Source organism: Xenopus laevis, chromosome 5L (genome assembly GCF_017654675.1).
Source record: "Xenopus laevis strain J_2021 chromosome 5L, Xenopus_laevis_v10.1, whole genome shotgun sequence".
Lineage (NCBI taxonomy): Eukaryota > Metazoa > Chordata > Amphibia > Anura > Pipidae > Xenopus > Xenopus laevis.
In genome coordinates, this window is record NC_054379.1 from 80,376,196 (window position 1) to 80,389,747 (window position 13,552).

A 13,552-nucleotide genomic window follows, 5' to 3' on the forward strand; every position below is an offset into this window, starting at 1 on the left:
ATGACCATACCTTAAGTCTTATTAAAGAAAGAAAATAGGATTGATTTGCCACCTACCGGTATATAGATTTATGCAGTTCTTACCATCAAGTACAAGGTATTGTATTATTATTATTACGAGAAATTTATATGAAAAAATCAATTATTTACATATAATGGACTCCATTACAGGATGGCCATTGGTGATAGGGGTGTGAATTTAGCACAGAAATGCTATACTATGCATTTTTTTTATCTTGGTTATCGGGTCAATGCCATGCCTGAAGTGGTGGACAAAAGCAGATCTGCCTTTTCTATGCTCACAAAGATTATATAATTGCAATATGTGCTGCTAGCCATAAATTAAACTACCAAAAAGGACACACTGTCGGGTGGAAAGGAAAATGTCCCTTTTAGACAAGCTTATTAAGTTGGTTTTAGGTAAAAAAATAAATAAATAAATAAAAAAGTTACATCTGACCTGCCAAAACAAAACCTTCCAGTCCCAGAATGCATCACTTTACCATGGAACAAGGTTGAAGGAGGTGTTGGTAATACCAATAATAATACATCATAGGGTCAAGAGTAACCCAAATGCCGTAATTAGTTGTATTTGCAAGACAAGGGCGTATTAATGACCACACTAGTATGTATATGTCTTAAAGCAAAATCAGCAAATATTCATCAGAGGCTTAAAGGGCAAGGTGAATTAGAATACAGCTGCATCTAAAACGGCAGTGTAAATCTGATCAGTCACTTACTGTAGCTCTTAATTCTTTCTGCATCACATTTAGACATCATTCAACTTCCTCTAAGAAAACCTGGGCAAGAGCATGCATTGTAACTCAATACCAAATCTTGTGCGTGCAGATAATTCCTTCATCTCCTAGGTTTTAGCATACCATGTGGCCTGCACATAAAATCACATCCCTTTTGTCCTGGATTTGTCTACACTGTATACCTTACACCAATGCAGCAATCTCTCCCTAACTTGCCCATATGAATGACAGACAATGCACATAGTGCTGTATTATCTGGTCCGTAATGGAGTGCAGAGACCTGTAGCAATTCATCTAGTATGGAAGGCAGGGTGCAAAGTACAACCCCATTGTTTTCACTGTGCACCCTGCCTTCCATGTGGAAAGAAAAAAAGTGAGGTAACAAAAAAAACTCACACTAATTAACACTAAGAAGAAAAGTGAAAGAGATAAGAAAGGCTAACTGTAGTAAAACAGACTAATCCTAATTAACTCTGTAAACCACTTAGACATTGGTGTCTTGATTACCACTCATTACTCACTCATTTGGCTTGCTACCTATGGCATACGCTGGTGCAACACTATACACTGCTTTAGGTGAAGACAGACTAGGAGATTGGTTGCCATAGGCGCAAAGATTTTTCTTTGGTGAATGACCTATTTTAGCGAAATCCAACCAATCCCTCAAATTATCGTGAGGTTAGTGGGAATCAAATGACCGTACAGCTTACGATATTTCGTCCGGTATCTATCAAAAAATTGATCGGCCAGGCTAAAAAAAAATGTTATCGGTCCCAGTGCAATCTATCTATGTTTAAAGGGCCAAGCAGGCAGCTACCCTCAGTTTTCCTGGCAATATCGCTTGAAATGGTCTTTTTAGTTGATGGACAAATCGTACATTTAAACAATCGTTTCGAGATAATCGTCTTCTCACGATAACGAAAAGATCTTTTAAAGATCTTTACATCTATGGCCAGTTTAAGAGGGATGCAACTAATCTCCTAGTCAGTCATGACTGTAAAGCTGTAAATTGACATTTTGATGTCACTAAGTAGTTGTTCACTTCTGTAGCCAAAGTGGAGACAGCTTTGTAAGACTGTTTTTTTTTTTTTTTTACTTGCTTTCCTCAACTGCAATTTTCATTTTAAAATAAGAATGAAGTTGATGGACATGGCTCAACTTTGTCATCCAAACTGTAAATTAGGTTGATAAGAAATTAGACAGTGTCATGTTTTAAAATGGTATACTGCAAAAGATAACTTGTTTTTTTTTACTGTTCCTGATTCAAAGGAAAGTCAAACACTGCTGCATTTCCATCTTTCAATAGTACTTTTCAATTATATGGTGTGGCAGTGTGTTTCTATGTATAGGGCTAGGAGTCTAATATGTGTATATTTTAAGTGTTCTGAATGGCCTAAACAAATATCTGCAGTTTATTTTATAACACCTTTAAAGGATTGCTGACAGGTGTTTGAATTTACTTTATAGCTTTTCTGTTTTTTTTTCCCACAGAATCAGTTTGCTACTATGGCTCAGGTGAAAAGGGAAACATCTCAGATTGAGGGGCCATCTCTAAATAACTCATATGGCTTTAAAGTCAGTGTTCAAAACCTTCAGGATGCAAAAGCGTTACATGAGGTAACTTACCTTTCTAAATATAGTTCACAAAAATAATTTTAACATAACCATTTGCTGCAGCAGTTAATGATTTAGCAGCAAAACATAAGTGCACAGGGCACAGAGAAATAGTGTACACAGAAGAAACCTAATACTTAAAGGGGTGGTTAACCTTTGAGTTACCTTTTAGTTATGTAATAGAATGGCTAATTCTAAGCAACTTTTCAACTGGCTTTCATTTTTTATTTTTTTTATAGTTTTCAAATTATTTGCCTTCTTCTGACTCTTACAACTTTTAAATGGGGGTCACTGAAAAACAAATGCTCTGTAAGGCTACACATTTATTGTTATTGATACTTTTTATTACTCTATCTTTCTATTCGGATCCTCTCCTATTCATATTCTAGTCTCTAATTCAAAAATCAAAACTGCAGAGCTGCTGAATAAAAAGTAAAATAACTTTAAAACCACAAAAAATAAAAAAATAAATCCAATTGCAAATTGTCTTGCTCATCATACGAAATGTTTATTTAAAGGTGAACAACCCCTTTAAACTTCACTATACTTCCTCTATACAAAGCATCATTATTCGCAAATTCACACAAACAATTCTATTTTTGTTTCTCTGACCAGAGGACCATTCTCCAAAAGGAGTCCTGGTGATCATCTGCAAACAGGCTGAATTTTTCATGCTGGGCTAGGAGTACAGGATTCTTCCTTGCACAACAGCCTTTCAGCCTATTTATATGTGCGCTTAATGGTTTGTAGAGATGCTTGTGGGATCTTAAGATTTTTTGAAGATTGTTTCTAAAGAGGAACCAGGCCTGACTGGATTGCTTGGCTTTTCTCATTGGTACCTTAAAGTGCCTTTAAAGAGATACTGACAATTTATACTCTTTTTACATTGATCATGTTACTGCCTTTGAAAGCTGCTTATAACTTTGCCATCAAGTATTTGCACAATGCGTTTACATGCCCCATGTTCATGTATGAGGGGCTGCCATATTTGTTAGCATTATAAACTTTAACTGACAGGCTGAGATGGGACAGTCAGGTTGGCAAAACAGTCAGGTTTAGACACTTCAACTAACAATTACTTAGATAAACAAATCTCTCCGCAAACATAGGTAACTTTTAATGTACATTCATATTTTAAAATGTAGTTTTTTTTTTAGTGTCAGTATCATTTTAAGGTAGATCCTTAAACACAGTCACAGGTACACTCATGTGCAATACTTTTACAAGTCACTACATAACATTTTGAAAATGTTAAGACTGTTTAAGGAGCCTGTCAAGTTGTGGTAAATACTTGACCCACAAGAAATCAGATATGGTAAATAAAAGCTATCTCTAAGCAAATACTTTGAAAAGACCTAATATAGAAAAAAAGTTGATACCCTATTTTTCTTAAGACAGGCATTATAATAAGTGTAAAATTGTAAAAAATTGAATTCCTGTTTATTATACAGTAAATTAATATAAAGAGTTACGTATATATCACTGGCACTATGTAAATAAATGAAGATGATGATCATGCAAAACATTTACTTCTGTATTTCCTATTGTAGGTGCAACATTTAACACTTATGTGCATGGAGTTACATGCAAGAACACGAAGAGACTTGGAACCTGATCCAGAATTTGACCCCATATGTGCTCTATTCTACTGCATCTCATCAGACTCCTTATTGTCAAACACCAACAAAAGACAAGTTACTGGTGCTATTGTAATTCATCTTGAAGAAGCTAATAGTGATGGTACATATATCTGCTTTAATCTGCTTTGCAATTCTGTTATTCGTTTTGTTTTCTGTTTTATATAAAATGAAAAGCCTTTATTCTTTTTAATTAATTTTTAGCTAATGTCCCTTATACACATATAATAAATAACAAGGCAACCTAAATATTAATGTTATCTAGAGTGGAATGCAAGTAATTACAGGTATTGTTCACATCTTTTCATCCACTTGTGTTCAGATTCTTCCGCACTCAAACAAATGCTGCTACTTTAATGCATGTGCAGTGTCCGTGTCCTTCTCTTTCTGAATACAACTGAAAAGTCCTATTTATAATGAGCTGCTTCTATTCTCTAAGCCTGACAAAAGCTGCAGCTTTGGGAAGGGAGGCAGTTGTTTATGCAGAGAGTTTCTCAATGAACTATTTATTTGTTTTGAGATGCCTTGTAAGCATAGGACGTAGAATGTAGCTTTACTTTCAGTTTTTGCCATGTTTAGTGCAAGAAAGCAATGGGCGAAACGTTTGTTCTACACAAGCTGTATTCACTGAACTAATTTTGGAAAAAAAAAAAAAAAAGGTAATATACTGTCCCCTTAGGGCTACTATATTTAAACACCAGATCCTGGGTAAATTTAACTCTGTGACGTATAGTGCATTTCATGATAAACTTATTTGCATCCTTTTGGATATTTAGTTCAAACAAAAGATCCAGAGAGTTTAGGGAGAAGAGAGCTAAAAGGTTCCAATGTGCAATTAATGTAGCGCAAGCCTTCTTGTAATAGAAGGTATTCTCCTGCTATACCCACATTAAAGCAGTTTATTTTAAACCAAAGTTGAGGGTTTTTAATTCTCTTAATAAAATTGAGTTTTTGATAGAGACATGTAAGAATGTCCTTTTATCAAACTATGTATGCAGAACCACTGGTTTACTAGCACAGATAAAATGTAAGATTCAGGGCCAGAAAGTATATATTTATGGCTCTGAATCCTTAGACTGTATGTGTGCTGTAAATCAGTGGATTTAGATGTATAGGTGGCCACAGGCATAAAGGAGTAATTTGAATGTATTCAGTGAGAGTTAAAATCTCTCAATTTTGTTTCAAAGAAATGCAGTGTGTGTGTGTAGCTGAGTTGCTTGAATAGCATCTGGTATAAGCAGGCTTTCACTGCATTAACAGTAATTCAGCACAGTCATCACCTTATGGTATATTGAATCATTATATCACCAAGGAGTTATTCCCCATGCCTGGCCAAGTGCTTCAGCAGCTTATTGATATGACATTATTATACTTATTATCTGAATTTAAGAACATTAAAGTCATATATGCAGCTCCTGCTGGGGTGTAGCCTGCAGCTCAAGTTTGGTAAAAAAAATAATTGAGTAGTAGTTTTTTGTAGAGGTAATATATATAGATATATTTTTGTAAAAGTGGATTATCTCGTTGTGTATTTTTATGATTAAATCCAATATTCTCATGTTACAAGTGTCTGCTAATAATCTTTATAATTATATTAAAAGCACTGCGTATCTTGACAGCGCTATATAAATAGATGATGATGATGATATTAAATGCCAAATTAAATTAGGTGATAATGATGCACAAATTTTTCCCTTATTTCTAATGTTTGTTTCAAGTATGGACTTGGTTCTTGTTATACAGGTATGGGATTTGTTATCTGTAAACCCATTATCCAGAAATAATCCAAATAATCCAAATTTTTAAAAAAAGATTTCCTTATCTGTGATGATAAAACAGGACCTTGTACTTGATCTAAACTAAGTTACAATTCATCCTTATTGGAAGCAAAACCAGGATATTGGGTTTATTTAATGGTTACGTGATTTTCTAGTAGAATTAAGGTATGTAGATCCAAATTACGGAAAGATCCATTATCTGGAAAACCCCAGGTCTCAAGCATTCTGGATAATAGGTTTCATGCCTGTACTTGAAAAAAAAAGGCTGTGTCTGGGCCTAAAATGTAATTTGTTGTCAGAGATCTGAACCATAAGTCTAATAAAGGCTTTTTAAATTAGATTCTTGGACATTGCTGTGACTTTAATTACTATTATCTTGGTTCTTGTTTTATCCTATATGAATACACAAGCTATTATATCAAGTATATATTCTTTCTCGTTAATATTTCGCTAAGGATTTCCAAATGGTCATGGTAAATATTTGTCAAGCAGGTTCTTTGTCCTTGTAGCACCATAGAAAATATTTTTAATTCGGTTTTTATAGTGGCTACTTCTTGCATGTCATAATGCATTACAACCCATGGGCTATTTTGTAATCTTTAGTTGGTATTTTTTTCCTTTCATGCAGTGAGGGAGAGACTAGAGGCTGTTGATCTTTGTGGGTGGATGTATTTTTGTAAATTGCTTGTTAATATTGATTATTGTTTGGGCGAATTATGAATTCTTCCAAGTTTTTATTATCTCCATCTGGTATAAATGGAGACTTGTGGCTGCCCCCTTGAATACAGCTTTGATTTGCGAAGTCACCCGAAGTTTACTCATGAGGAAACTTTGGGCGACTTCGGAAATCGAAGCACCGCGAATGCATTGAAGCAGACGGAAGACACGGGGAAGCAGTTCGGGGAGATTAGTCGCCCCAAAGAAGAGGCGATTCCCCGAATCTCCAGGTATGCCCTTACCCTTATGCTGCAGGAAGGTTTAGCTTGTTCTGTACTTATAGTTTGCTTGAGCTGATGTGCCTTATTTTACAATTTATCGTTTCCTTACATTGATAATTTTTGTCCTTTCAGGTGGTAGAAGACAAACGCCATTTCTTGCCAGATCTGGCATTACAGGCTTTGAAGTTACATATGCAACGGATGAGAAACAGCTGTTTGTGATGTTGTTAAGCCTTGTCAGAAGGTATGTTGTATTTTTGCTTTGTTAATCCTGCAATTGGCACAGAAATTTGTTCTAATTTTTCAACATGCTTTTAGATGAATAAAAAACTGGTCACATTTATTTACAGTCATGAGTGGGGATATGTAATACATGTAATACTATGGTAGCCTGCCATATTTTTGTGTGGGGGAAAAACAAGGTGTGTATTTTGTGTAACCTGTGTATTTTGTGTGTGTTTTTTTTTTTTAATTATAGGTTTGACCCTGACATTTTATTGGGATATGAAGTCCAAATGCATTCTTGGGGTTATCTCTTGCAGAGGGCATCTGCATTAAATGTAGATCTGTGCCAGCAGCTTTCCAGGGTGCCAGGTGGGTCCATAATGGACTATTGTATGTATGCAATGTATACAAAATTTCTTGAGTGAATAAACACACCATTTCATTACTTTTGCTAGAATAGTGCATCTGTGCATGCAGGGGTAGTACATGCATGTGGGGTTTTTTTTTTGTTAACATTTTTAATTTTGTATTTAACATGCAGATGATAAGAATGAGAACAGATTTTCATCAGAAAAGGATGAATATGGAGCAGATACCATGAGTGAAATCAACATAGTTGGTCGGATTGTACTAAATGTTTGGAGGATGATGAGAAGTGAGGTAGTATCACATGTCATATTTACTACTATAATCTGCAGAAACTATTTCCAGTAAGCTTTTAGATTTCTTACTTTTAATGTTCTTGCTGCAGACTAGAAATCATTTTTTTACATTCTGTATTTACAGCAGCACACCTTATTTTTATGCTATACGCACATCTCACTTTTGTTTGCTTGAATACCACATACAGCAATATAGATCAGAAGTTTTCAGACACTTTGGTTTAAGCAGCCTTTAAAAAAGTTACAGATACTTAGATCCCCAGTCACTCTGCTCTACTTCCAGGGGGTATCAAGAACAACAAATAAGCACTCACCAACAACTGTCACCTCATGCTGGGTCCTTAAGCACTACGACGAGACACCTCATTGGCCAGCTCCACTGTTTGTGATCACTGAAGAGTGGTAACTCTCAGACCCCATAAACAAGTCATTCCCTTGTATCATTAATTGAATTAATTTTCATTCATTGACTAATAGAAATATTACTGAATGAATGTAAATTGATTTTACATGTGTTTATTACTTCAAAGACAAAAATCTTCCTGTCTATAATATAATTTGAAAAATTAGCAGGGGCTTATTTGCTTAACTGTCGGGGGGGGGGTTGTATGAGGTCATTGGGGCATAGGCAACTAAAGGGAGGCAATGGCACTGTCAAAAGCAGGGACAACAGCATTATTTTTTTATTGCCTGTAAGATATACCAGCATATGTTTTTTTCTATATTAATTAAAAGTCAATAAGGCAAACAATTTAAAAAAATGAACAAAAATGAAAAAAAAACCTGAAAAGTTGAGAATAATAAAATAGTAAAAGTGAACTATCTTTTTAACAAACACTGGGGTATGTCAAAAATAGCAATATTCATTTACCAATTACCAGTTTTCCTCTCACACAATGCATCTTTTTTTAGAATTCCAGGGTCTCTGCAACCACACTGGAGTTTGTTGTGGCACACGTTTTATAACAGCATTTGTGTGCAAATAGCATCACTTCTGGTGCGTGGTTTCAACAATGCTCAGCTAAGAGTTACTTGCAGGCCAAAGCTGGTATTAATTTCAGAGCTCCACGCACGATATATCCAAACAACTTGAAGGGATGCATTGTTGCTTGCCATTAGTTGCTAGGGAGCATGTGTAGGCACAAGTACCTTGAATAGTGTCAAAATAGCCACAATTTTGCAATTAATTGCAAAATTTATTCTTAAATAGGTCCTACAGTTTAAAAAAAAATTAAACTATCCATGTAGATACTAGTTGGCAGAAACCTTTAAAAAATTGCCCCAACTGATAATCCTCCTAGATGGTGGGTGATACTAGTTTGTGAGTGGTGCCAGCCCAATAAGAATTTTTGAATTGTTGACCTATATTCAGTCTGGTGCTTCTTCTGACCTTTTTAAAATTTCTATCTTTCAGGCGGCATTGACCAACTATACTTTTGAAAATGTGGCATTTCATATCCTTCATCAAAGATTTCCATTGTTTACTTTTCGATCCTTATCAGATTGGTTTGATAACAGAAAAGATGTGCTCAGGTAACAATTAACACTTTTATATTAAATACTAATGTCTCTGGAAACTGTTTTTGCATTTGAAGTCATGTAGAAATGTACCTAATTTTGTTTCTGCAGTCTTTCTCCTTAGTCAGACTGCATAGTGCATTTATTCCAGATAATGTTTTTTTCTGTAATTTGGAGCATCACGCCAAATATCTACTCTTTTGGTCAGCTGGTTTTGTGATTTTATAGTGTTTGCCATCTATCTATGTCATGTGTTGACACACATGACATAGATATATGGGTATAGGATATAACTGGGTATGGTAGTCCATGATTATAAGTGAAAAGTTGCTTACAAGTGAGTGTATCTGCGATTGCATTCAATTTACAATTAAGTAAAGTATTCATTATATTTACTTGGTTTTTCAAAGCTTAGTTTTCTATTCAGTTCCAAACTGCTTAATTCATACATTTATGTTGTTAATGGTAAGCCTGCGTGTGGTTTACTTACAGATGGAAGATGGCCGATTATTACATGAGTCGAGTACATGGAACTCTGCAGTTATTAGAGAAGTTGGACCTGATTGGGAGAACTAGTGAACTTGCAAGACTTTTTGGGATTCAGTTTTTACATGTCCTAACAAGAGGGTCACAGGTAATACACATTCTTTTTGTTGTATGTGTATAAAGCCAATATAAATATTCCCCTGAAACAAATTAATGCCGTGGATGGAAATTTGGGTTATTCTGCCTTGCCTTTTGTGTTGTGTTATTGGCTTTCCTTAAAATTAAATGTTAAAAGTGGATCTATGTCTGGTTTCAGTAACCAATTACAGAAATGTAGTTCTGCTGGGCATTTTATTAAAAGTACTGTATTTTGCTGTTGCTGCACTGCATTATGAAAAGCCAGAGCATAATATGCAGATTCTCCTGACAGTAAAAATAATTTTTAATTTTGTCTCTATAGTACCGTGTTGAGTCAATGATGCTTCGCATTGCAAAGCCAATGAATTACATACCTTTGACTCCAAGTATCCAACAGCGATCTCAAATGAGAGCTCCCCAATGTATTCCTCTCGTCATGGAGCCAGAATCTCGATTTTACAGCAACTGCATTTTGGTGCTGGATTTCCAGTCATTGTACCCATCGATTGTAATTGCATATAATTATTGTTACTCTACTTGTCTGGGAAACGTTGAGAACCTGGGGAAGTAAGTGTTTTCTTTGTAAGCTATAGTTAATGGCAGTTAGGGCATTTTGACCACTTGAGCATTTTTTTGCTGAGATCCATCTGCATGGAAAAGGATGATTTTCTTTCAGTAGTGTAAGCGGTAAAAAGTGGAAAGACTTTTCTGGTGGCAGTGGCAGCAAAAATTTTATAAAAAGTTTTATAGTACAATTGCTCCATTTAGATTAGTTAGTTTAACTGTTTCAACCTGAAATGTCTCTGATTGCTTGTAAATATTGCTTGGCGTTCAGGTAAAATTTTCAACTTGAATGATTAGTATATTCTACTTTGTTTTCAAAATCATAAATATCTGATCAAATTTATCATCTTTATTCTCTTTCTTTACTACATTTTTGCTGTCTCCCAGACATCCCTCTCTTAACTTAGACTGGGTAGTAGGATAAAAAAATTTCCACATTTGTACATCATAGTTACATACTTAAATTGGGTTGAAAAAAGACAAAGTCCATCAAGTTCAACCCCTCCAAATGAAAACCCAGAATCCATACACACACTCCTCCCTACTTTTACATAAATTCTATATACCCATACCTATACTAACTATAGAGCTTATTATCACAATAGCCTTTTATATTGTCTGTCCAAAAAATCATCCAAGCCATTCTTAAAGGCATTAACTGAATCAGCCATCACAACATCACCCGGCAGTGCATTCCACAACCTCACTGTCCTGACTGTGAAGAACTCCCTACGTTGCTTCAAATGAAAGTTCTTTTCTTCTAGTCTAAAGGGGTGGCCTCTGGTACGGTGATCCACTTTATGGGTAAAAAGGTCCCCTGCCATTTGTCTATAATGTCCTCTAATGTACTTGTAAAGTGTAATCATGTCCCCTCGCAAGCGCCTTTTTTCCAGAGAAAACAACCCCAACCTTGACAGTCTACCAATTTAGTTGCACGTCTCGCACTCTCTCCAGCTCATTTATATCCCTCTTAAGGACTGGAGTCCAAAACTGCACTGCATACTCCAGATGAGGCCTCACCAGGGACCTATAAAGAGGCATAATTATGTTTTCATCCCTTGAGTTAATGCCCTTTTTTATGCAAGACAGAACTTTATTTGCTTTAGTAGCCACAGAATGACACTGCCCAGAATTAGACAACGTGTTATCTACAAAGACCCCTAGATCCTTCTCATTTAAGGAAACTCCCAACACACTGCCATTTAGTGTATAACTTGCATTTATATTATTTTTGCCAAAGTGCATAACCTTGCATTTATCAACATTGAACCTTTTCCAGTTTTCTGCCCAGTTTTCCAGTTTAGACAAATCACTCTGCAAAGTGGCAGCATCCTGCATGGAACCTATAGTTCTGCACAATTTAGTATCATCTGCAAAAATAGAAACAGTACTTTCAATGCCCACCTCCAGGTCATTAATAAACAAGTTGAAAAGCAAGGGACCTAGTACAGAGCCCTGCGGTACTCCACTAACAACACTGGTCCAATTAGAAAATGTTCCATTTACCACCACTCTTTGTAGTCTATCTTTTAGCCAGTTCTCTATCCAGGTACAAATACTATGTTCCAGGCCAACATTCCTTAATTTAAACAGTAACCTTTTGTGTGGCACTGTATCAAATGCTTTAGCAAAATCTAAGTAAATCACATCCACTGCCATCCCAGAATCGAGGTCTCTACTTACATTCTCATAAAAAGAAATTAAGTTAGTCTGGCAAGATCTATTACGCATAAAACCATGCTGGCACAAACTCATAGTATTATAATTTGCTATGAAGTCCAGTATCTTATCCTTTATTAACCCTTTGAAAAGCTTTCCTACCACTGACGTCAGACTAACTGGCCTATAGTTTTGAGGCTGAGAAATCATATTTATAAAAAGGGATGTCTGGGAGAGACGATGAATATAGCAGAACTGTATATAGATGTTCCCTGGGCCAGTGCCTGTTTTTTTTTTAAAATGAAGCACAGGCCTGGGTAAAAAATGTAAAGGTTTAATTCACTGTGGAGTATATATACATGTTTCTAACTCCACAGTGAATTAAACCTTTACATTTTTTACCCAGGCCTGTGCTTCATTTTAAAAAAAAAACAAAAAACAGGCACTGGCCCAGGGAACATCTATATACAGTTATATATATATATATATATATATATATATATATATATATATATATATATATATATATATATATATATATATATATATATATATATATATATATATATATATATATATATATATATATATATACACATATACATATACACATATATATATTAGGGATGCACCGAATCCAGATTCTATTCGGGATTCTGCATTTTTCATCAGGATTCTAATTCAGCCGAATCCTTCTGCCTGGCCAAAACGAATCCTAATGTGCACACATTAGGGCATATATTCATATATATAGTTAGGAAAGACCATTTCATGATTTTGCCCCTTTATTTAAGGCTACAATAGAGGCATAAGACTGAACTTGAGTGTATTAAGAACAGTGGCAGTTTACAGGTGGAGGTACTCGGGTCCACATTTGGCTTCATCCACTTTTATTTGTTAGTTGTTGGTAAAATGTCTTTAAAATGTCCGTAAGATCTGAATTCATGAGGACAATTTTAGGAATATTGCAGTTTTATTGCATTTAACCTGGGGTAACTGCAAGTCCTGATAGTATATGTGACAAAATTGACCATGTCCATTTATTGCACAAGAATAGAATAATTGGGAGGCTTTTGGGTTGCTCTGGACCAATATTTAAATTTGAGGTTTTATGTTTAAATATCTCCAGAATTGCGTTGCTAAATCAATGGGCATTGATTTGAGTAAAAAGGTAGGTGGATTTGTTGTTTTTGAACTCTGGTTTTCCCTGCATAAGCTATCATAGCAGCTACCACAAATAACTCGTAACATGTTATTTTTAATACCAGATATGAAGACTTCAAATTTGGCTGCTCATCTCTTCAAGTTCCTCCTGATCTATTGTACCAGCTACGAAATGATATCACAGTATCTCCCAATGGAGTTGCATTTGTAAAGGTAAAAAGGAACATTGTTTTGTTAGGTTCCCACTTGCATGTAATTTTAATATGTCAGTACATATTAACAGAATCATATTTTATGCATTGTAGATCTTAAAATTATCGGAGAGGTCTTTTCAACTCATTACATTTACTGTGGACAAAGTATTCTAATTTATTCTTGGGATCCCTGAAAAATTTCTGATATAAAATTAATG

At 35.2% G+C, this 13,552-nt stretch overlaps 1 protein-coding gene across 1 annotated transcript in view; it reads left to right on the forward strand.

Annotated features, from left to right (window-relative positions):
- Window positions 1-13,552, forward strand: part of rev3l.L (REV3 like, DNA directed polymerase zeta catalytic subunit L homeolog) — a 105,794-nt gene that overhangs the window by 79,132 nt on the left and 13,110 nt on the right. Inside the window, 9 exon segments of the mRNA NM_001170448.1 lie at window positions 2,249-2,374; window positions 3,922-4,111; window positions 6,857-6,968; window positions 7,203-7,318; window positions 7,491-7,609; window positions 9,026-9,144; window positions 9,622-9,763; window positions 10,076-10,320; window positions 13,245-13,353. Coding sequence (NP_001163919.1) covers window positions 2,249-2,374; window positions 3,922-4,111; window positions 6,857-6,968; window positions 7,203-7,318; window positions 7,491-7,609; window positions 9,026-9,144; window positions 9,622-9,763; window positions 10,076-10,320; window positions 13,245-13,353 — 1,278 coding nt within the window.